At 43.1% G+C, this 25,574-nt stretch overlaps 1 protein-coding gene across 5 annotated transcripts in view; it reads left to right on the plus strand.

Annotated features, from left to right (window-relative positions):
- PCSK5 (proprotein convertase subtilisin/kexin type 5) overlaps window positions 1-25,574 on the plus strand; it is a 285,728-nt gene that overhangs the window by 18,956 nt on the left and 241,198 nt on the right. For all 5 annotated transcript variants that reach the window (XM_039544180.1, XM_039544177.1, XM_039544178.1 and 2 more), the window contains exon 2: window positions 12,558-12,662. In XM_039544180.1, the coding sequence (XP_039400114.1) occupies window positions 12,558-12,662 (105 nt within the window). The remainder of the gene's footprint in view (window positions 1-12,557; window positions 12,663-25,574) is intronic.

Raw genomic sequence — 25,574 nt, forward strand, 5'->3', positions numbered from 1 at the left:
ACCTCTTTTATCATTGAATCTTTTCTCATTTTTGCAAAGAATGTTCACTTAAAACTTAGTTGTACTAGTGGGTAGTAAGACCTCACTCTTAAGTATCAAAACATTTTATTTCTTTTGATGATACAACAGCATTACATGTTGCTAAATGTTTCTCAGCACTTCTCCTTTCATCATGTAATTTCAAATGTTGAATATGGTTTCCATGGTAGCAGTGATGTACGAGAGACCCACTAGACAGAAGTTCATTTGCAATATTTCTTTCAGTGCATAACTGTACATTCTTCTTGTATTTGCATCATCTATTGATCCATAAAGTTTTGTCCTGTGTACCTTGAGCTTTTTCAAGGTAGTTAATCAATTATTAGTCTGCTGCGTAGCCTAGAGGAAAGCTGACATATCTTTATATTGGTAAATATATTTTGGAATATGACCTATATAGGGAACAGATTAGAGAAACTTTGATTATATAGGTGGTATACAAAATGCAATATGTAATCTCATGTAAATAATTTCCATTATAAATTAATTTTTTTATTTTAGAAGTTCTTTAAAACTGCATATTCTCTAACGTCTCTGTCCACACTCTAATTACATTTTTGGGCTGAAATTTTTAAAGCTTCTTAATGGATTTAAATGCTCAATTCCTATTAATCATAAAACAATGACTTTGAAAATCTCAGCCTTGATATTGAAATAGAACAGATGCAAAGAACTCAAATTGCAGTTGGGGTTATTGTTGCTCATTTTGTTCTGTTAATAAAGGCACATATAACAAGTTAAAAGTCTAGAGAGTTTATTTTGGATTTTCTATTGAAGCACTTAACATGCTAAGGTTTTTGTGGGATTTTTTAAAGCAAAATGCAGCAGTATGTAAACAATAGTAATAACATTCTTCTGTGAAAGAACATAATGCAGAGCTATTTTATGTTAATAGCTCAGTTTTTCATTTTAGACATCCACTGATTGAAAAACAAAATTGTACCTTTCCAGTTCAATGTAAATGCCCAGGCAAAATTTCTACATGCAAATAGCTGAAATACAGTGGAAAATTGCCCAAGGCTGCAAAGGAAGTCAGCAGTGGCATACATTACTTCAGTAAGGTGTTATATTTTTCTCCATTAAAAAAAAAAAAAGAAGAGAGGGAATTTCAAGGATAAAGGACTTGTTATGTTTTGGGGATAAAGCTGATTTATTTTAAAACAGAAATAGTGATCTTCCTATTGTAACAGCAGGATGCAGTAATTAATCTTCCTAGTGTTATTCATGCACAAGTAATTCAGAAGAGAATCACCAACCTGTCTGTGTTACTAGTTGGCTGAACTTCTTTGTCTTGAGGACCGGGTTCTTTTCAGAAACTGATCAAGAAAACTCACTCACAGCAAAGCTTTTTCTATCTGAGGGGAAGGCAATTAGCTTTTATTTTTGTCTGGAATTAGAGTTATGACCATCCCTAATTTCAGCCTATGAGACTGAGAAAAAATGTTTTAAGGGAACACAAACCATTATAAATATCTAAATCACTGGTTCCCAAACTGCGGTGCAAGCCCCCATGGGGGAATTCAAGACTGCTCTGGGGGTTAAGGACAGGGAAAGTGACCACTATGCTGCTCAGCCTTGTCTTCACTGAAAAAAAGTGTATTTTTTGCCTCTCAATAACTAATGTCTTGAGGTAAAAACACAGTGAAGACAAGACACTTTCGTTTCACCATGAGGTAGACGAAGCAATGTCAACCCCAGGCAATGGTATAGCCCTGCCCTTAACGAGTTTCTCTCAGGATAAAACTAAAATGCCTTATTTTCAACTGTGTTTTCACTTTGGGGTAGCTCACACTGAATAGTCACGCTGAGGTAAAAAAGCACACCTCTTTTAGCAGTGAAGACATTACCTCAGACTACAGCACAAATGATGAAAAAACAAAAGGGAGACTCTGCACTCCAAGAACTGCCACTCTCTCTCCACTCCTGTCTATGAGAGGCCACCACTAGATTTGCGGGGATGGGTTGAACAGCAGGAGAGGGTCAGACAGTGCTAAGCACCCATGCTTTGAAAATCAGGTATCTTTAAGGTGTCTCAAATTGGGCACCGAAAAACTGAGGAACCCAAAATTACTAGCCACTTTTTAAAATCTTGGCCTTTATTTTTCTATGTATTTTATTTTATTTTATATTGGCATTTTGTGGGGATGGAGGAAGGGCTCATTACCATAGTATCTGCATACTTCAGTAATGGAGTTTCCAGGAATGCCATTGAAGTCAGACTCTGATCTTTGGTTATTCAGCTGTTATTCAGCTGTTATTGGTTATTCAGCTGTTATTCTGAGGAATGTCACCATTCAGAGGCACAAATTTTGGCAATGTTGTGTAAACATATTTGTTCCCTACCAGACTGGAGTGCTAGCCTGAAGAGAAAAAAGGATTAGGGAAGATATATGCATTGGCACGTGAGAATACCAGTTGAGCCCAACTATCAGGCCTGGACTATACTACAAAGTTAGATAGACATAAGCCGTCATGTGTCGACCTAGTTGCACACGTCTATACTTAAATTTGTCTCCCGCTGATGTAAGTGCCCTGTTACAGTAAGGCAGTAACACCACCTATCCAAGCAGTGTGTAGCCATGGCCAATATACTGAGGGCAACATAGTAAGAGTGTAGACATTGTAGAGTGTAGACCGTGTAGAAGAGTGTAATTACTTAGATTGACCCTAACAGTCCTCCAACAGCTGTCCCACAATGCCCAACACTGACAATTGTGAACTTCACTTCCCTGGGGGTCCTGGAGACTGAAAGGCTCCCCTCCCCTTTAAAGCCCGGTGAAGTTTTGAAATGCCTTTTCCTGATTGTCTAGCTTGGTGAGCACACCTTGCAGCTAGCTCTCTATTGTTGTGTGTTACTGCTCAGCTGACCATGCCAGCTACTCACTCCAGATATGCACCGGCTTGGAGTAAAGAGGAGATATTGGATCTCCTGGGCCTGAGGAGAGAAGAGGCTGTGCAAGCATAGCTACAGACCAGCCAAAGAAACATGGACATCTGTGAGCAGAGTGCATGGGGGATGCAGGAGAAGAGGTGTGACAGGGATCAGCAGCCACGCTGCATGAAAACAAAGGAACTGTGTTAGGTGTATCAGAAGGCGAAGGAGGCAAACAGTCAATCTGGTGCTGAGCAACAGACCTGCTGTTTTTACAAAAAAAAGCTGCATGCCATACTTGGCAGAGACCACACTGCCGCCCTTCAGACCACCATGGATACCTCTGAGGAGCTGGAGTCACAGGCCAATGGTGTGAACAGCGAGGAGGAGGAGGGGGAAATACATGATCGGGGGATCCACCTATGGCACAAGCCAGGACCTCTTTGAGACTCCACTGCAGACCAGTCCCGGCAGTTGAGCATGGGCGAGCCTGATGCAGGGGAAGCATCCTCGGGTAAGCATATAAATTTATTTCCCATTATAGTGATGGCGCCCCCAAGTTAACAGGACACAACTATCAACTTTTCATTAATTTACTCGTACTAGAAGAAGTACAACAAAGAGAGGCAGCATTGTTATCTGCTTTTCATTCCCCTGTGGAGTTAGGCAAGGGGGAGCCATGCAAAGCAGTTCGTTTATGTACACAGCACTGTCCCTTGAATCCTCCTGAGAGATCTCAATGAAACTTTCATGGAGGTACTCAGCAATCCTTTCCTGAAGGTTTCTAGGGATGGCAGCCTTATTTTTCCCTCCATTGTAGGACACTTTCCCATGCCAGTCAGCAATAACTTCAGCGGGGACCATTGCAGTAGACAAGCTAGCAGCATATGGGCCCTGGCAGCTTTGGGATGCCAGTAGCAGCTGTGCTTTCTCTGCCTTTGTTACCTTCCTGTGGAAAATGGTGCCAGTATTCAGTCTCTTTGCCCCATACTCATAGTTTTATGCAGCTGAACAATTCCCTCCTCATTTCCCTCATCCCTGGTGGGCCACAGTCACCATGGCTGGTGCCATGAGTGGCACAATGCACAAGCACGCTGAAGCAGAAGTGTCAATAGTCATGTTTTGTTTAAAACCTCAGGGGAGCAAGGGAAGGGAGTTCTGAATCTTCACTTTTGCTTTCCATTGTGACTATACTGGCAACGGTACCCCTGTGTGTTTTATCTGCAGCTGCTGCCTTTGAAGCCTTGAAGGGTCCCCCCTCCGCAGCCACGGAATGCCCGAGCCAGATAAGAAGGAGAAAGAAGAGGACTTGGGATGACATGTTCAATGAGATCTTGCAAGCCAGTGCTGCATCAGACCGTGAGCAAAGGGCCTGGAGGGTGAATACTGCAGACGGCCTGGAGAAGGAAAGAGTAGACAGGAGAAAGGCCCAGGAGTCCCGGCAGGAAGAGAGAGAGATGCACCAGGACACAATGGAGCTTCTCTGGCAGCAAACACAGATGCTTCAGACTCTTGTGGACCTACGGGTGGACTCTTGTGGGCTCACCTCTCTTTGCAACCCATGGAGAACTCCATTACAGAAACCTCCCAACTTCCCCCCACCCAAACATTCCCTGCAGCATCAGAGGCCGCATCCCTACCCCACCATTCCCCCTCGAGGGACATTAAGGACAATCACAGCTTCACATACACTGATCTGATAGAGCAACGGTTGATATATTTGTAGGTAAAAGTCAATATGAATGTTCTTTCTCCTTGTTAAGGTCTGTTCCATTAATGTATTAAGTATTTACTGTATTTGCGTTTAAATTTCACAGATTTTTCTTTGCATTGATTTTGTTACTGAATAAAATTCTGTTATTGGGAAAATAATTTTTATTCGCTCATAACATATGCTACAGAGTGCCTAGAAGGTTCTGAAAGCAACCAATTACTTGTTACTGCATAGTGTGACACAACTCATAGGATCAGTGACAAACACCGTGTGATAATCATAACTGTGCAGCACAACTCCTAAAGGGCCCCAAAACAGCAGGTCCAGTTAAAGAACAGTACTCCACAATGCATTACTGTGGCTCACTGTTAATGTGCTCTTTCACAGCCTCCCTGAGCCGTATCGCTCCGCACTGAGTTCTTATAATAGCCTCTGTGACTAGCTGTTCAGACTCAGCAGACGACGCCCTCTGCTTTCCACCCTCGCAGCTACTGTTCACCCTCTGCCTCACAGATTTTATGCAGGACAGAGCAGGGAGCTACAACCCTTGGGATGTTTTTTTCACTGAGATCCACTGTCATGAGTAAACAATGCCAGTGTTCCTTCAATCTACCAAAAGTGCATTCTACTATCATTCTGCACCAGCTGAGCCAGTAGTTAAATCTTTACTTGCTGCTCTCAAGGTGGCTGGAGTATGGTTTCATGAGCCACAGGAGCAAGGAATATACTTGGCCCCTCAGGATCACTATTGGCATTTCAACATTGCCAATGGTAATCCACCAGTCAGGAAAAAAAAGTCCCTTCTTACAGTGTTCTGAACAGTCCTGTGTTCTTAAAGATGCGAGCCTTATGCATCTTCCTAGACCAGCCAACACTGTCAGTGAAGTGTCCCCAATGATCCACCAGTGTTTGCATAATTGTAGAAAAATAGCTTTTTCTTTTGATGGACTCTGTAGCAAGATGGTCTGGATATGCATGCCGTCTATCACTCCATCGCAGTTTGGGAACCCCATTGCTGCAAATCCATCTACTGCATCCTGCACGTTGCCAAAAGTCACAGTCCTGTGTATGAGGAGATGATTAATGACCCTGCATATTTGCATGACAATGGTCCCCACATTGGATTTTCCAGCTCCAAAATGATTTCCACTGACCAGCAGCAATCCGGCGTTGCGAGTTTCCATGGTGTGATCACCAATTGCTTCTCCTCTGAGAGTGCAGCTCTCAGTTTGGTGTCTCTGCACTGGAGGGCTGGGTGAGCTTGGCACACAGACCCAGGAATGTGACCTTGTGCATCCGTAAGTTCTGAAGCCACTGCTCATCATCACAAGCCTGTATTACAATGCGATCCCACCAGTCGGTGCTTGTTTCTCAGGCCCAGAAGCAGTGCTTCATCATCTGCAGCTGCTCCTTGAATGCCACCAACAACTTTGAATTGGTTCTCACTGTGTCCCATAGCAATCAGTCCTCCAAGAAATCATCATGTTCCCTGCTCATTCAGTTCTTCTTACAGCTCTGCAAATACCGGAGGATCTTGCTTCCTGTGCTTGCAACACCTATTACAACAGTGCAGAGCTGTTCAGGCTCCATGCTTTTGTCAGAGATGATGGACAGTGAGGAGGGCTGTGCAGCTTCGTGGGATTTTTTAAAAAAAGGCATGAAAAGTATGGGATATAGATGACTTTGTGGGATGGAAACTTGCAAGCTATGAAGTTTACCCCTTGTTCTCAGTCACCCCTGCATGACTCGTTTTAGTTCTAACATGCATTGCCAAAACTTCCCAAAAGAGTGTGCAGGATGGTGGTGGGTTGCACATGTACAAGCGATATGCTAACTGCAGTGGCTTTATGCTGATGTAACTTGTCGACCAAAGCTTGTAGTGTAGCCATGGCCTTAAGTATAAAGACAAAATAGCAGCCTCTGCCTCTTTTAAGCTGACTGACTGCCACAATGGTTTTAACTTGCTGCTTCCCTGCAGAACAAGACCAGAGCACCCAGCAATGTCAGTAACAGGGTAGTTTTGTTGTTGTTTTAATCATGGCTGACCGAAATAATCCAAAAAACTCATTTACTCCTCAGGAGCAGGAGGCTGGGCTGCAAAACCAACGGCAGTGGCAGGGAGCTGACATATTTGGAAAGAGGCCTGCTTGACATTGTTGGAATTTCAGCTTGATTAGTTTCCTGCAGCTGTGATCTTCTCTGTCTTTTCTATTTAAGTTCTTTACTAATTGGCCACCTTTTTAGTGCCTGAAACTGTATAAAACTGAAAGCAAGTCACTCTTTAAACTTACCGTGCTGAAGCATCTATGGGAAAATGACATGGGGCCTAATACCTTGTAGAATGTTTACTAAATAACACATCATGAGTGAGATTCCCCTTCCTCAACACAAAACTGGAGTAAATAGGCTTTGTTTGAAGAAGTAGGTGGCAGCTTTGGGTAATTAATCCATATCTTATTCTACAGTCAGATTTCCTGGCAGCTCCACAGCCCATCCAGGGCTGCTATTCCTGCCCTGGTCTGGTGGATCCACCACTGTGCAGAACTATCAGTAGCATCCCACCAAGGTGATAGAAGGCAAGAAGCACAGAGCCTACTTTTGGCACTGGAGAAGCGGCTACAGTGTGAGTCACTATTGAAGAGTGGTTTGTAGGAAAGAAACTCCCCACTGCATGGTCTGCCTGCTTGGAATGTGAGCTGGAGACAGGATTTACGCCTTGGGCAGTTCATACCTCTCCATTGCTATGTGGCTGGATTGTGCAAATTGTACATGCCACTGAGTAAGTAGCACTGCAGAGCTTCACTCCCCCCTAGGAGAGCTAAGGACAAAGTCAGGACCTGCATGATATGCAGTGCCTTCCCAGGTTCCCCAGTGCACAGGGAGAGGGCAAAGACTGCACTGTTGTTTAGCATTGTGAAGCCTGTTTTCTCTTGATGAGTTCAGCCTGTGAAGGGCCAGTGTATACTTCCTTTTGTATAATTTATATAATATACAATTATAATTAAAAATTACTACAAAATCTTTAAAAAGTTGAAATCCAAAGAATATGTTGTGAATGACCTGAAATCTTTTATCCAGAATGTTTCCTTCAAAGAATTTTTAAATTTTAAATTTTTGCTCTGATTTGGTACAAAGCCAAATTTCAAAATCCCCAAATCCTTTGTGAAAGAGAACTTCCATCCTCTGCACAGCCCTAGTGATTTGTGTGCCTAAGGCTGCACAGAGGTACAAGTTTCTGCACTCCCCTGGTTGCAGAGACTGCCAGTTGTCTCTGTTACTGAGGCAGAATTTGTACGGTGGAGAATCCTCTCTTCCCTCCCAATTCCCCTGCAATGGCCAGGGAAACTCTGGCCTAAGGATGTTTCTACAGATTCAGGCAGTCTACAGTGCATTGCAGAACCCATTCGGCTCACGGGCAGAAGGTTATGTTTGCAACCAGAAGGAGTAGAAACTTCTAGTCTAAATCAAACTTTAAATTCTATGGAAACTGATGGATAAGTCCCTTCCCACCAGGAAACGTTTCCTATTTCCCATTATCAAATGGGCAAGTAACTTTGTCAGCCCTGCTGAGGTGCTGCTATACAGGATCAATGGAAATGTTCAGTCGTTGGTGAACCTAGTCATATAGAAGTCTGGTGAATGTATGTAATGCACTCAGTACGGCATTTATCATTCGTCACAAGCGTTCTGAGGACACTCCATGGTTTAATTAGTCACTGTATCCTGAGTTATCCTTATGCTACTTTCAAAGTTAAAGCAGCCTTACGGAAAATATATTTCAAGAACTAAAGCAAAGGTTTTGCTGTTGTTACACAGTAATGGCAGTGTGTTGGTTAACTTCTTCAAAGTTCACTCAGATTCTTATCTGTAATAAAGCAGGCAAGACATCCTAACCATAGCAGGGATGTATGTATTTGTTTGCATGTACATGTGGTTCTCTATGGTCCAAGGATTTGGAGGGTCTAAGGAAATTCCCATTAAGGTAAAGGAGGGTAATAAAATGTATAATACACTACTGCTTTACTACGAGAAGGCACTGGCTCTCACTGAATAGGAATAAAATTCCATTTTCAAGATTTGGGCTTTTTTGATCCCACTAGTATTTATGAACCTAATCCAGTGTTTCTCAAATGCGACCACCATGGCCGCATGTGGCCACCAGGGGCTTTTCTTGCAGCCACAGCCTCCTGGGTGATGGGGGTGGGGGAAGGAAGCAGTGGCCTCTCCTTCAGGGCCTCTAGCAGGAGTTGAGCCTTGCCCCCTCTGGAGACACACACACTGAGGAGCAAGCAGCCAGTTCCCCACCTTCCCAGGGGTGGTGGAGTCAGGCTTCAGCCCTGGGGTGGCAGGAAGCAGGCTCCAGCTACAGGGCTTCGGGCTCTATCTCCAGGCTCTGGGGTCTGTCTCCGGGCTCAGGGCTTCGGCTCTGTCCCCCAGCCACACAGCGGTGGGCTCCAGCCCCTGGCCATGTGGCAGTGGGCTCTGGCCACAGGCTAACCCTCTTCTCTCATCACCCCAGGCTCCCATCCATTCCCCCATCACCCCGCTGCCTCCCTACCCACCTCACCATTCAGGACTTAATTTGTATCCTGGCATGTCAGGTTGAGTAAGTCTGCTGTGAAAAGTGATATTTGTATTTCACAGCAGATTAAGGTTATATCTACATTAGCTCTTTTGTCAGTCAGAGTGTGAACAAAATACTCCCTGACCGACAAAAGTTTCACAGACAGAAGTGCTGGTGTGGACAGCAGTGTGTCAGTGGGAAACACTCTCCCGCCAGCATAGCCACTGCCGCTCGTTAGGGATGGGTTAATTATGCCGACAAGAGAGCTCTCTCCTGTTGACATGGAGCGGCTACATGGGAGACCTTACAGCAGCGCAGCTATGCTGCTGTAAGCTCTGTAGTGTAGACATAGCCTTAGTAGCTAGCTGGGAGGCTGTGAAAAGTGGTATTAACATACAAATATCACTTTTCACAGCAGCAGACTTACTAGCCAGCAAGTCTTTAAAAACACAACCAAAAAAGCAAAAGAAAAAAACAGCAAAAAAGACCAGAATGTGCAAAGCACCTTATTTGTGTTTCTAGTCTGTTTAGGTCCAGTAAAGAATAGAAACATCTGTCCATTATTTTTATTATTGAGTCTGCAAAAATAAAACCCTACATAAATAAATTCCTATGATTTGGATATGTCTATGTGCATATTTATTTGTTTTTAAAGTTAATTAAGTATTTTAGGAAAAATAGTCAGTGCGGGCACCAGCAAGAGTTGGTGGCTGCACTCTGAGGCTGCCAAAACTTTTGTTTTGAGAACCCCTGACCTAAGCTATGGATTTCTGACAACTGTAGTTATCATTATTTGAAAAGTGATGGTGCTTGGAAGACATGGGCCCAGCCTCACAGCACTTACTTCTAAGTCGGGGGTGGCCAACCTGTGGCTCTGAAGCCCTATGCGGCTCTTCAGAAGTTAATATGTGGCTCCTATGTAAGGCACTGACTCCGGGGTTAGAGCTACAGACACCAACTTTCCACTGTGCTGGGGGGTGCTCACTGCTCAACCCCTGGCTCTGCCACAGACCCTGCCCCCACTCCACCCCTTCCCGCCTGCTCCCCTGAGCCTGCCATGCCCTCGCTCCTCCCCCCTCCCCCGCAGAGCCTCCTGTACGCCACAAAACAGCTGATGGGGAGGAAAGGGGAGGCGCCGATTGACAGGACTGCTGGTGGGTGGGAGGCGCTGGAAGTAGGGAGCTGATGTGGGGGCTACTGACGCATTACTGTGGCTTTTTGGCAATGTACATTGGTAAATTCTGGCTCCTCAGGCTCAGGTTTGCAACCCCTGCTCTAAGGGCTCAGTTGTGCCTCATTAGCGCAAGCCTATCCTGGGAAGGATTCAGAGGCAGTATACACAATGCCTGGGGAGCACCCCAGCACACAAGGGGAGCAGCCCCACGGCTTCGCCATTTCCAGTGGATGCAGCACGTGCTTCCCTCTATGACCAGCCAACCCTGCTGGTTGATGTGTATGTGTTGGGGACGATGTCCTCATCTCCACCTCGCCCCTTTATGAGTGGCTAGTACTGCTAACTCAGGGGAATTCAAGTACAGTTGTGGCCAGCCTTCTGCTCTCTTGACCCACACAATGGTCAGCCACAGCCTACCGCTAAACAGACAAATGCAATGCAGACACATAGAGCACTGGGTAATCTGAAAATGTATGTGTCATAAAACAGTCCAGGTTTTCTCCCTGTCCCTTCCCCTCTCCTCCTCCCGCAAATAAATATGACAAGATTTTGTGTGTGCTGTTCTGTGCAATGGTGAAATACAGACCTACTTGCTTTTGTGACTGCATTTTGTGTGTGTGTGTGTATAAACAAGGAGTTACAGTAGAGGCTCATTAATCCACACTAATGAGAGGGAGGCCATAGAAGATTAAAGTTGTGTTTAATGTTGTGGTTTAGTGAATATGCAAAAAATGCAATTAAAGCAACAAACAAACAAGAAATCCCCAGGCTACTGCATCAAACAAACATACAGCAGAACCTCATAAATCTTCATAAATGGGCCGAGACCTTGCACAAACTGGTAAAGTTTGAATGCTGCCAATGCTGGGGTGAGGATTAGATCTGGCACCACTGATTAGTTTAAAGCACCCTAGCCTTGTTGCTGGCATTGCGAGCATCAGGACAGGGTCTAGGAGATGATGAAGTGTTCTGCATTGTCCTGTAGGCAGCACAGAGCCAGAGACTTTAGTCTTCATGAATCCTAAAAACAGATCCTTGGAGCCCTGTTGTGTTTTCCTGCCAGTTCTCTTAGAACCTTAGAGGTTGAACACTTGAGTTATTTCCTGTATACTTGTCTTTATTAAGGGCTATTAATTCAAAACACAGACTCCATGAGGTTAGATAACTATTCTTCCACCATCTTTTGTGATTTCATTCAGACTTGTCTTCAAAACTAAGCCAAATTTGCTTTCTAAGGTCATTTGAATGTTTACAATTTTAATAAATATTGTTAAAAATAAGCAATAAATAAAGAAAGAGAGAGAGATAGAGAGAGAGAGATCTGAACACTGTTAATTCAAATAAAGGATCTTTCTATAAGATTTACAACTATTATGGCATTTTTTTGAAGGCCAAATTTTAAAATGCTTAGGGGAGGCATTTTCCCTAGGGTCAAAGATGTTGGGTGTGTGTGGATGTGTGTAAGTAATGTCTTAAAAGTCTGGCTATCCATTATAAAACAAGTGTTAATGATTTAAAATTTATTACAAAGATTGGTGCTGGGTAAAACTAACAACATTGCCAGACTAAACTGAAGTGATGGATACAAAGTAATTTGAATTCTGTTATTTAGAAGTTGCCCATTTTGACTTCTCATAACTTGAATAAGCACTTCTAGTAATTGATTAAGAGTTCTGACGTCACTCCTCCCTTTCCCCCCCCAAAATCATATATTTGTATTCCTTCTGAATGATATGATGCTTAGGACTTTTTTGGGGTAAGTTAATTACATAAATAACCTAGCCTGCATTTTATGGTACATTTCCTTGAGCAAACTAGATGGAATGCTTTTTAATAACCATATAGCTATTTGATGATTTTTATACTTGCCATGTGAAGACAGTTTGGATATAGATTGGTAAAGAATTACTTAAAATGCTGCATATAAATTAAACATTAAAAAAGGTAGATACAGACAGGCTAAGCAGCTCAATTATAATAGTTGGTTTTGCAGTTGCTGCCTCAAGGACACTCCATCCATTTCATATCATATGTCCTTCTTTTGAAAGATGATCACTGGGGTTCAAGTAACATTTCAGCACAGCAGGAAATTGCATAATTTATAGTCCTTTAAAAAATGAAAAACAGAAAACTGCTTTTCATAAATTAAATCTCTCTCTTTCTCTCTTTCTCCCCTGTCTCTTCCTCCCAACAGATTGGAGCACTGAAGGATTATTACCACTTCTATCATAGTAAAACAATTAAAAGGTCAGTTCTCTCAAGTAGAGGTACCCACAGCTTCATTTCAATGGAACCAAAGGTAAGAAAATCCAGCTAGGCAAGCATCTGAGACAAAAGCTTCTGCATTTTTTATTTGAAATGTCATACCAGGAAACATTTGCCTGGATGGCAGCTAACATTACAAGAGCTGATATACTATCTGTTCACTAAGGTACATTAAGATGAAACAAAGACAAATGCCATATTATTAACTGATGTGCTATCCTCAGAACATAATGTCCAGTGTTGTTCTTGGGGGAGATGTACTGTAAGAATTTTGTTAATGTACTAAGCTTTATGTCATGCCTCGCTAGTTAAAACTCCCAAGAATAACCTTAATAGGATGCTGTTTTCGTGTCAGCTGCCTTTGTGAATGAAAATGTGCAAAGTAGGATGATATCTCCATGGTTTGGTGGTATTTTTTGGCTTTTTATGATCATTTAGTGCAGTAGGGGAATTAAGATTTGCACACTCTTTTCCATGTTTCTTTTAATTAATCCTTATGCCTTATTTTATATTAAAGGACCATTTTTTATTTGAAATGTGGCATCTCACCCTACATCATATATTTAGTCTTAGTAAATTTTAGATGTTGGGTAACTGAGGGCATTGGGTAATACTGGACAGTATGTTCTAGCATTGCATAATATTTTATCTTATAATTGTGGCTGAGGAAGCATTTTTTTTGCAAGCCCCTAATTTCAGTTGTTTTGTAACTTCTCCCCCAAACAACCTTAGAGATGGAATTTCTTTTGTGTTTCCTCAACCAAGAAATGAATATTTTTGAAAAAAGTTTGAGGAAAAATCATTAAGCTTTTTTATTTTATTCAAGTGTGAAAAAAACCTTAGTGTTTTTCAAGAGTTAAGAAATTTTCAGCTACTTTTATAGCAATTGGATTATATAAGTATGGCATGTTGATCCCCCTTATTGAGAAATTTGTGTTTTACTAACCTTTAAGAAAAGTTAAGTATAAAAATGATCAACAAATAAAAGCAGAATGCTACACATGAAAGATAAATGTCACCCAATGACAGTGAGTGGTGAATCCTGCCTTCCTAGTGGTGTGAAAGGCTATCTAGGAAGCATAAGTTGGGTGGTTTTGCTGTGCATTGAGGCAAGAACAGGATGTGGGGCATCTACAAAGGAGGTTCTCACACAGTGTATGGCTAAACTGTCTTCTTTAAGGGCTCCATCAATCTTACTGTTCAGATTGTTTCAGTGATAAACATGGAGAGGGTCAAGGGCAAGGCTGGAGGGTCCAGGAATACTCAGATTCACTGAACAAATACCAAGTGCTCCCCCCGCCCCTCCCTGCATAGGCAGTAGCGCAAATGGAGTGGAAACCATTTGCATCTTCTTAGCAACTGCCCCAGCACATGTGAGTCTTCTGTGGGCACTGATCTAGTGTAGCTGACTTTGTTGCACATGGACACCACCTAGCACAAACACTCTGGCTATACCCCTGGTCCCTTGTGGATCACTAGCAACATTCCTAGATTAGAGCAGCCTTGAGCGAAGTATGGGGAAGGGCTAAGGCAGAGCTGAGCAGAGAATCAGGGAGACATAACCAGTTCCCTGATGGCCCCTTGCTGCACCAAGTAGATTTTGGCCACATGAGAGAATCTGCCCCATCAAAAACTACTAATGTACAGTTGTTTGGTAATCATAACTATGAATTTCTTGATTTTATTTTTTAAATTATATTACTGTAACACCCGAAAGCTCCAATCAGGGTTGAGGTCCCATTATGCAATGCACCGTACAAACAATGAAGACACATACCCTGTGATGGTGTTTTAGATGCTAAGAGAAGTTTACAATCTAAATAGGTGAACACTAGAGTTTCTGGACTTTCCAAACTGTTTAAAAGTAGCTTCCTTATAACTTAAAATCCTCTTCCAAGTGACAAAATAACACACATACTTAATTATACATTTGATTTGAAAACTGTGACATTATTTTAGCACATTAAGGGTACGGCCACACTACCTACCGGATCGGCGGGTAGCGATCAATCTATTGGGTATCGATTTATTGTGTCTCATCTAGATGCGATAAATTGATCCCTGAACGTGCTCCCGTCGACTCCGGAACTCCACCAGGGCGAGAGGTGGAAGCGGAGTCGATGGGGGAGCCGCGGCCGTCAATCCCGGTCGTGAGGACGGGAGGTAAGTCAAAATAAGATATGTCGACTTCAGCTACGCTATTCCCATAGCTGAAGTTGCGTATCTTACATCGACCCCCATCCAGTGTAGACCAGCCCCAAATGGATGTAGAACTGCATATGTGCCACTTACGATAGGCCCAGCCCTGAAAGCTTCCATTCTTCCTCTTTCTATGGGTATTTTGACTTCAGGATGAGACTTCAAAATTTAAAAAAATAAAAGAAAGATAAAATACAGGGCCCAATTTTAAAGGGGCATTTACTCAACCCCCAGCTTGGTGCTCAGAATTAATTGCAAATAAATCCCATACGTTAGTTGGCTAAGTACCTGATTTGTGCAAATTCTGTAGCATGACCTCCACTTAGTGGGAATTCAGGAAGTTAATAGTAGTATTTTTCTAGTCTGGTATTTCTAAACTACCTGTGTACATAGTGTTGTCGTTGACTGTGTGAACACAAAGGGCCAAATTCCTAGCTGGCATAACTTGGTGCAGCTTTATTGATTTCAATGGAACTATGACACTTTATGCCAGCTGATGTGTGAGTCTCTCTTTCTAGAAATTTATGAATGTGGTTATTAATGTCTTAGAAACATATTTTCTGATTTGGATTAGGAAGAAAGTTCCCTTATGGTCAAGTTATCCCTTCAATTCCTTTGAACTCAATGGAGCTGGGCCCATTTCCAGTAGCCGAGAATCTGGGTCCAGACAATTCATTAATACTGCTCTGTTTGATATTCCTGTAAGCTGTTCTAACTCTATTATAGTTTGTTCCCAGTTATTTCAGATACACTTGCAGGAACTTCCTTCGGCCTTTGTTTACACCCTGCATAAATTATTACTAGAATGCATATTTTTAAAAGTGGTGTCTGTGGTTTTATGGGCAGTTACCACAATTTCTTACACAAGTCAGAGAAATGTGTGGACAAAAGGCTAATTTTGCACCTAACTAATTAATTAGTTAAATGTACATGCTGGCTTTGAAGATCTATGGTTTGGGGTAGGGCCACTTTACATCATTCTGGAAGTGTAAAAAGGCCTTAAAGTGGGCATAAATTAGAAGTGTATAGAGTACACATTTTGAAAATTTGGCCCAATGTTTACATGAATCCCACTCTATCTTTAAATGAGTGTATAAACCATATTCAGCATAGTAGAATGTTGTCTGTATATTGAGAAATATATTCAGTAGCATCTGCAGTGAGCCCTTTGCTTCCCAGCTTAAAAACGTACATTGGCACCACCAAGAGAGAATATCAACTAGATACTTTTAGAGGAGGAATGGTCAAAGTGAGCACCTGTGGTCACATGTAGACCTCCAGCACTCTTAATGTAGCCTAGCACACTACTCTGCAGGGTGGAGAGGTTCACACATAGCTTTCTTCAAAGCAACACTGCTAGAGTGCGGTTTACTGAGCATGTCATCACCTGTTGCAGCTTGCTGTAAAAATTGATAGAAAGATAGGCAGGAGAGAGGCCTAGACCCAAAGCAAGGATCAGTATCATGCACCAAATTAAAGTATTGCCCCAAGTCTATAGTGGGCAGGCAAATGACGAGACAGAACAAAACTCCCTGGCCTTTCTAACAAGCTCCGCCCCCACCAACTAACTCTTGCAGGGTTCACTGTAACCCCCTCCTCAGCAGTCGTGGGCTCCTCTGTCATTCCTACACAGACTGCTTTGAAGAGTCCTTTTGGGAACGTTAGTGCATATGTATGGGGGTGAAGAGTGATCAGAGTCAATCCATGACTAGTGAAGGGTATGGGGAGCTGCAGAGGGTGTTGGGGAGCCTCTCTGTGCTCCTTTCTGTGCCTACATGACTTTCCTTTAGAATCAGGTTGGTGCAGAATTCCCCAATTGAGGAATGAAGCAGGTAAGGCATCCCTCAGTATTTGCCCCAGAACTATTCATTATTTATACTGTGCTAACAGAAAGGGATGCTAACGGGAAGGAGAACTAAAAAACGAGTGCAATCTCAGGCCATGTCTACATTGCCATGCTACAGCCACGCTGCTGAAACCCTGTAGTGGTGATGCAGACTACATCAATGGACGGAGTTTGTCCACTCCACTTCCCTGAGCGATGATAGCTAGATCCACAAAAGCCTTCTTCTGTTGACCGAGCTGTGTCTACCCTGGGGGTTAAGTTGACCTAACTATAATGCTAGGGTGTGTGGATTTCTCACATCCCTGAGCACTGACGCTAGGTCAACCTAAATTTTACATGTAGACCCCGGCCTCAGTTACACTAGTATCAAACAGGTGTAAGTAAGATCAGAATTGAGCTCTTCTTGCACCAATGAGATTACAGTTTAAAGTAGATGTCAGTAATGAATCCCACACAGGAAATTAACCACACATCACAATAACACACATATATGAAATACACAAGTCTGTATGCAATGAGTGAATTCGTTTTTGGTTATTTTTTAAAAAAATAAACAAAGGGACAGCATTGAAAGGCACAGAAAATCAGGATCATGGCCTATAATGTGTAACATGCCCTGAAAGTATCTGAAAAATCAAGATGGCATACATGACTGCTGTGTAAGGCTCTGTAGTACATACAATACTTAACAAAAGAGCTACACTAAAAATCATGTTTGCTTAATAATCTTCCATTAAGAATCTCATATCTGTGCCTTAATTTCAAATGATGTAAATATAAGCTAAAGTGTGTCCAGTTTTGCCCATCAAGTCCCCAATGCCCTGCATGACAAGAGAGATGGAGATCTGAAAAATGAAATGTTGCTCAGAGCAATGCTGCTTAAATATGAAATTAATAATTCAAGTACCATGTTGTAACTCCATCTGTGAAATCTTCAGTTTACAAATGACAAAGGCATTTACAGTACTAGTGTTTGTGGGCATTGTTTTTAGTCTAGAATCATCTCACCTTTTGATTTTGGTAAACTCCTTTTATATAGTAGTAGTTTGGTTTAATCCATATTAGAATTTTTTCATACTCTGGAAGATGAAAGTGTTTGAGGCCCAGCCCTTCTTCTATTGAAATCAATAGCAAAGCTTGGATTAACTTCAGTGAAGATAGGATTTGGCTCATGTTGCTGACATTTCACACCGTCATGACCACCTGTTCAGTTCCATTGGTGGCAGCAACATTGGGAGCGCTATTGTATGACGTCTCACTCTATTAAGAGCAGATCTATGTGACCTGGTGCTTAAAATGCCACTTTTTGTCAGCACCATGTCTGCACTGGTTCTGCTACCAGAGCAGAACTGGTGGTAACAACAGTGACAACTCTTAGCCAAAATGTCTTAGTGTAGACAAGACCTATATGTGCAGAGCTACCCTCTAGGACAGGGGTTCTCAAACTGGGGGTTGGGACCCCTCAGGGGGTCGTGAGGTTATTACATGGGGGGGGGGGGGGTCACGAGCTTTTAGTCTCCACCCCAAACCCTGCTTTGCCTCCAGCATTTATAATAGTGTTAAATATATTAAAAAGTGTTTTTAATTTATAGTGGAGTCTCACTCAGAGGTCTCACTCACCAGTGCAAAAGTTTGAGAACTACTGCTTTAGGAAGGTCACACAGTGTGACAAAGGCTGGACCAGGGCCGCCGAGAGGATTCAGGGGGCCCGGGGCAAAGCAATTTCGGGGGCCCCTTCCATAAAAAAAAGTTACAATATTATAGAATACTATATTCTCGTGGGGGCCCCTGCAGGGCCCAGGGCAAATTGCCCCACTTGTCCCCCCCCCCCCCGGGCAGCCCTGGGCTGGACAGCTGTAAAAGAGTGATGGAAGGCAGGTATACTAGCCATAGAATGATAAAGACCGTTTCCCTTATAAGCTGAAAATGGGTTACCTCCAGTCAATTAGGGACACCCAAGTCCAATTAAGGGCTGCCTGAGACCTTGAAAATCTTATCCTCCCGTGAGAGATGGGGAGGAGAGACAAGGTGCTGCAGGGCTAGTGGCAGCAGGGAGAAAGGCTTCTCCAGGGTGGATGGCTGCTCTCCTCTGTACAGGGGAAGCGATATAACAGACGCCTGTTTAGGAAAAGGACTGGCACCCAAGGAACAATAACACGGCCACCACCGTCCGGGTGAGACTAGGGAAAGGTATTCCCCTTTATTTTGTGTTGGAACTGGTTTCTTCTTTTTTTGTTTGTTTGTTTTTTTGTTTTGTTTGGCAGAGGGGCACTCCTGAGGCTTGCCTGGAAAATATTGGGAAATAACCCCCCCAAATGGGAGAATAAACACCAACCAGGGTGGGGCTGACTTACTCCAGCCCCTCACCATCAGAGAGGGAAGCACTGAGCCTGCCGAGGTGGAGGAGATGGGAGATGCCTTGCCACAACCCTGTTCTTAACTCTGGCAAGATAGCAGGGTGGAAGTTTGTGAGAGGGTAAAGGAAGGAGGAACAAATAAATCATCATGTTGCTATGTAGCAGTGTTTGTACCAGTTCAAACTGCAAAACAATAAATTAGGCTGACATGGGGTTTAGCTATCTGAAAGGCTGGGAAAAAGGATGGATTTCACCACAAGATTATGGTTTTGCTTTGGCAAGGATTCTGGCGCAGAAGTTGAGAAACTACTCCTTGGGAATCTTGCCAGTAGGAAGAGAGAATGTACTCATCTCTTCTTGATCAGCATGCTTGTTATAGATATAGAAGAGGGTTGGGTGGTTTCCCAATAAAACGTGGGATGGTCAGGAAGATGTTCAATTATTTTTGGATTTAATATGCCAGGAACAAAGTCTTAGGTTGAGTTAAAGGGGGCGAGGGGGAGGGAGAGAACATCCAACCCTGCCAATTAGTACATTAGTATTTCACACAGTGAAGGGTCAGCATGAGAATTTCATTATGGGGCTAAAGCCCCAGTCTTTCTAAAAGTAGTGGGTTGGACTTTCAGCTTAGCGCAATTCTGGAGAGGAGTTATTATGGGAAAGTTTGTGTTTAACATTGACAATGCTAAGTGTAAGTTGTTAAATGTCATTAGTGAACAAAAAGATTTTGTTAGCCAAACAGAATGACAAAGCTGTTCAACCATGAGGCCAGGTGAGTTACTGATGTCTGTGTGTGTAGCCATAAGCATATGAGCACTCAGAAGACAAAGAATCAATACCAGTGGGTAAATAATGGCTACTGTCCTGTTATTTTCCAAATTTAAAGCTTGATCAGTGAGTTGAAAAGGCACTATATATCAATGAAATATTATCCTCATGGATGCTGCATTTCATTGTGTCTCAGACTTCTTGTACCAGTCATGCTTCCCCCTTAACCTTAGTCAGGATCAAGAGGCAGTCTTGCTATTGCTACCCTGGCTAAAGGATCCTGCTGCTGGGTGAAATTAGATCATGAATTGGCTACTGACTTACAGTGTACAAGAGAGCATAGAAAGATTTCATGTTCATACCTGCCTCCTGAGTATTCAACAGTTTGATATGAACATGGACAAACTAATACATAATACTTGCTGCAAGTTAGATTCTATTATAATTACTGTTATAAACAAGGTGTTAGGATGTTATAAAGTGTGTAAGAAAAAAATTTTCTCCTTTGTTTTAGTTTGTGAGTGAAATTGGTGCTTATGAAAAGTGACTGATCTTAGCACTAGTTTAAACCAGGTTCTGCATTCACCCAGCTTTGCCATTGCAGCTTAATCCTGATCTTCAAACCTCCCTATGAGTCCTGGGCCCCTCAAGCAGAAACTAGCAATGATGGTGTGATTTTGTGTTGTGAATGAACGGGGTCTGTATGAGACCACCATATGCACTTTTACTTGTGACACAATATGGGCTAGACTGTAATCTTCCAATCTGCCCAGAGTGAGGGCAAAGCATAGTTGCACCGTCCAGAGCAGGAACTGAATTGTGAGTCATGACCCTTGTCCTGGAACAGCTTTCTTCAGGCGCTGCACCAGCTTAGTTGTGCCTGTCAATGTGTTGGAGAGGGTAAAGTGAACACACTTTGTCCCTGCCTGCACATTCTCTTTCCACTTGATGGGACAGGGACCAGTGGCCCAGAGGCAGCTGCTCTTCCCCCCACAGAAACCCATGGATCGCCTGTGCAATGGAGTAGGGCAGCTCACAATTGAACTCTCTGGGATTGGAACCTGAAGCACTCCAAAGGTGAACAGGCTAGTGCTACTGCATCATCTAACCCTTGAATGCAAATATATTTTGAATTATCAGTGATACGTCCTTTGTTCCAAGAGTATGGGCCAAATTATAATATCAATGGGGTAATGTAGCTATTTTTCATCAATAAAATTTTAATGCATAAATGGCAATTCCTATTTGTTTATCTATATTGCATAAACATCTTTAACAAAGTTAATCATAATGTTAACTGGACTGTGGTTTATTAATAAAAATAAATACTTTGTTAATATCTAATTCCACTACATTCAGAAAAATCCTCATTTTTTTCTGTTAATTCAAACAAGCAAAGAAACACAACCTCAGAAATAATCATTAGAGCTATCTGATGAAATTATTTTTTTGATGTTTCCTGCTAAAAAGTGGAGCTCAGTCAGCCCACACTGCCACACCTGTAAGAGTTGTTAGACTTGGTGGTAGGAGTGTAAAAAGAGAAAACAAAACACATCACAGTTGGTGGCAGATCAGAGAAGACAAAACTCCAATCCTCAGCTTCTGGGGAAAGGGATGGCTAAAGGCAGGAACACCTCACACAGCCATTGCCCAAGAGCCTTTCCCTGAAGGAAGGGAGGGCCTGATGCTGATCGCTTTTGATGGGACCATGTTAGCGTGTGAGCCTTGTTGGGACCACAGCTTAACAGAAGCATTCTGAAGGATGAGAGCCTTACTGCACTCGTGGGACAATTCATTTGTGTTACTTTATTTTCGTGTTCATTGAGAACCCCAGAAGGGGCAGACTGTCCCAGGCTCAGTTGGATGGTGGAGCCTCTTACAACTGGTCTGGCATGGTAGAAAACCTGGACATAGGAGTGCAGAGTGCTATGGCTGCAGGGGCCAGACTCAGGTCTGGTGGGCAAGGAACCCAGAGACACTGACATAGAGTTTATTTGCCCTCCCCTCCTTAATTACCTGGACCTTAGAAACAGGGGCGGCTCTAGCCATTTCGCCACCCCAAGCACGGCGGCACACCGCGGGGGGTGCTCTGCTGGTCGCCGGTCCCACGGCTCCGGTGGACCACCTGCAGACGTGCCTGCAGAAGGTCCTCTGGTCCCGCGGCTCCGGTGGACCTCCCGCAGCCCTGCGAGAGGTCCACCGGAGCCACGGGACCAGCGGACCCTCCGCAGGCATGCCTGCGGGAGGTCTACCGGAGCTGCCTTCCACCCTTGCGGCGACCGGCAGAGCGCCCCCCACGGCATGCCGCCCCAAGCACGCGCTTGGCGTGCTGGGGCCTGGAGCCGCCCCTGCTTAGAAAGCAACATTGTATTTCAGCAAATTCCAATTATCTATTTGCCATGTAATTTTTAGATCTCCTTTGCAAAGACAATCTCATTGCTAATTGTTAGGGGGGAAAATGGAGATTAGTCTGAAGGTTTTAACTGGCTCACTTCGTAGTTAGTGTAACAAATGGCTTGGGAAATGGAAACACATGTATTCAGTAGGATTGCCTTCTCTTGCTATTTCTTCATAGCAGTTTTTTTTTAAGCTTGCTCTGATACTGGCTGCAAGGATGGAGGATCACTTGGTGGCAAGGTTGGCTAGAGACACTGCCCTGCACTATGGGGTGGAAAAAGTAATTATAGCCCCTTGTCCATTTTATCCAGTTATCACAGCATCTTGGAAACCCAAGGTCTGAACAACTGGCAGGTATCGCATTCCAGCAAGTAGCAGAGTTGCTGAAGGAGCTGAAGGCTGATTAAGTTCTTTGGGCTTTATGATGAATGAGAATTATGACAGCTTTTGGGGGGATCTTCAGGAGGCTGGTGATATGGTTGACTGTGACTGTTGAGATCAGAACATTTAAAAACTTCTAGGGGGGAAGGGATAGCTCAGTGGTTTGAGCATTGGTCTGCTAAACCCAGGATTGTGAGTTCAATCCTTGAGGGGGGCCACTTAGGGATCTAGGGCAAAAATCAGTACTTGGTCCTGCTAGTGAAGGCAGGGGGCTGGACTCAATGACCTTTCAAGGTCCCTTCCAGTTCTAGGAGATTGGTATATCTCCTATTATTATATACAGGTCTCTGTAGCATCATGGCAGGAGTTTGACATAAGTAGGTGTTCTTGAAAATCATCATTAGGCACCTCATTACTTTTGAAAATTTGGCTTTCTCTGACCTTGGGGGAGAATTCTCCCAGTGACTCTGCATCAAATGTGCCAGTGTACAGGAAAACTGATGTTGTTTCTAACTGCAAGCCAGTAATCAAACCCACCTGGAATCTAGAAATAAAGCTGTTTTCTGTCTGGTTCCTGGATTACTGTCATCAGTGAGAAGGATCTTCAGCTGGGATTTTTTTTTAAATTAGTTGAAAAGAATCCAGCTCATCTCCCAACAGGAGTGAAAATTCTTAGTTCTGTCACTAAAGTAAGACAATACTCCTAAGGCTATGTTTGCACTGTATTGCCCTGTGGACTACAGAGGTGTGAATTGCAAAGTGCACCAAAATATTCCACTTTAACTGCCCTGTGTGGATGCTCCTGACGCAAACAAAAAGGTACCTAGATTGCGTTAGCACAGTCCTGTTTGACAGAGGACTACGTTAATGTGTATTAGCAGGTACCTTCTAGTTTACACCAGCAACTTCCACATGGGGCAGTTAGAGTGCAGCACTCGTAGTCCGCACAGTGGTGCAGTGTAGACAAGCCCTGCGTATGCTCAATTTGCTCACCTCGTGAGTGAAGAGGCTCACATTTTACAATCACTTTTTTTTTTAACATACCTGCAATTTAAGGCTGGCTGGTACCAATAAGTGCACATTGAAAATTATATACTAAGGCCCCGTCTACATTAAGGCAATTTGCACCAGTGTAACTACATCAATGGCACAAACCACTGTGGTCGATGCACTGCACTGATATAAAGTGGGGTTTACAATTAATGGTGCATGCTTAATGAGTGTACACTTAAAAAATCCTGCAGCCTTGCACAGCTCAGCTCTCTAGATGTGAACACTCAGAGTTGACAGAATTGTATAGTGTGCATTGGCAGCAGCCCAAAAGGGGAAAGTGTTCTTTTCATTCTCACAGAACTTAATAAACTGCTGAAGGCTTTTGAGCAAACGTTTAACAACAATTAAAAATCACTCTTACGTGGAAATCATGTATGGGAAATTTCAGCCCAAAAGATAAATATTTCACAATGCTAACAATAAATGTGTAAAAGGAAAGGGTTATAAAGGAAACTGTTTGGTGACCTTAACTTTGTGGATGCTCCCAGGTATTAATAACATTTGAATTACTTTACAGTTCAGATAACACACTACAAGCTCTTGCAGGGAAGCACAATAAGTAACGTGAATTGTAACAAAGAGGGCAGCTGAATGATGTAAGAAGTTAGGGAGAACCAATGCTTTTCAATGTCCTCAGAGTGACCCTGAATAATCATTCTTTGCTCTAATAGCTCAACAAGAAACACAGCAGCATTGGCTTCTGCAGTAGTCTCCATGTGATGCTACGAGTCTTTACTCCATTTACATTGCCTGCAATGGAAATATAGAAAATTGCTGTTTCAGCTGCTGGGGTGGGTATCATTTCAGAATGATCCAGAAATGGAGGAAGTGGAGTGATCCTGGTTTTGAACTGGGGAAAGGGATGACAATCTGGAAAAAGCTGATCCTTCAGCGTCAAGTGCCAGAATATCAGCCAGCACTAGGGTTGCCACCTTTCCAATTGATGGCAACCGGCCTTTGAGGCACTGTTCCCTTCTCCACCTCTTCCCCCCAAAGCTGTTAATGTCACTCACTCCTCTCTCCCCAGTCCTCCCATCACTTACTTGATCATCTCCACCTCTCTCCCCCTGCCCAGCTGGGCTCCTTCTGCTCTGATGCTGGGGCCAGAGCTGCTACAGCCTGGCAAGGAGCCTGACTGCAGGGCAGAGGGAGATGCCGGGTCATTAACACTTTTGGTGTCCGGTCAGTACATCTGACCAGGTCCCCTTTTTTGACCGGACTTTCCGGTTGAAAATCAGACACCTGGCAACTCTAGCCTAGCACATAGAGAGAGAAAAAACATTTAGGAAAGGAACATCTCAGAGCAGACTATCTAGGAATGTGACAGAACACTTCTTACACACCAGGGAAATATTTCCTAAGAGGAATCAGCTCCATCTAACATTGATTATATTGGTTACAATACAGGATACTCATAGAAAAATTGGCTGAAGGTTTTTGTTACGTTTTGTTTTGGTCTTGCCTTTAGAAATCTTTCTAGTAGCAGTGTGCAGCCCTGATGTAACGTGTTGCTTTGTGGTGCAACTCATTGCCAGCTGCTGATGGCAATTTTCTCACTCAGAGATTGTGGATCAGAGCAAAGAGCAGGTGTTCACAATGTGCATAGATAATTTGGTACATCTCTGTTAATTAGCAAAGATAATGGAAGAGGGATGGAGCTGGCAAAAAAATTGCATCATGTCAGCCCCTGTTTTATTTTAGGATCATTTCCAGAAAACATGAGCATCACTCAAAATTGGAAAACCTCTCTCATTCCCATTGACTCTTTAGTATATCAGATCCTCCCTTTACTATAATCAGCATGGTTCAGTGGCCAACCTTGGGTTCTGCTCTCACGTGGGCTATTGACTTTCTGTATGATCTTGCTCAAATCACTTCATCTCTTTATGCTTCAAATTCCCAACCTGGAAAATGGGAACAATGATGTTTACTGAACGAGTTAAAA

Source organism: Mauremys reevesii, linkage group 6, assembly GCF_016161935.1.
Source record: "Mauremys reevesii isolate NIE-2019 linkage group 6, ASM1616193v1, whole genome shotgun sequence".
Lineage (NCBI taxonomy): Eukaryota > Metazoa > Chordata > Testudines > Geoemydidae > Mauremys > Mauremys reevesii.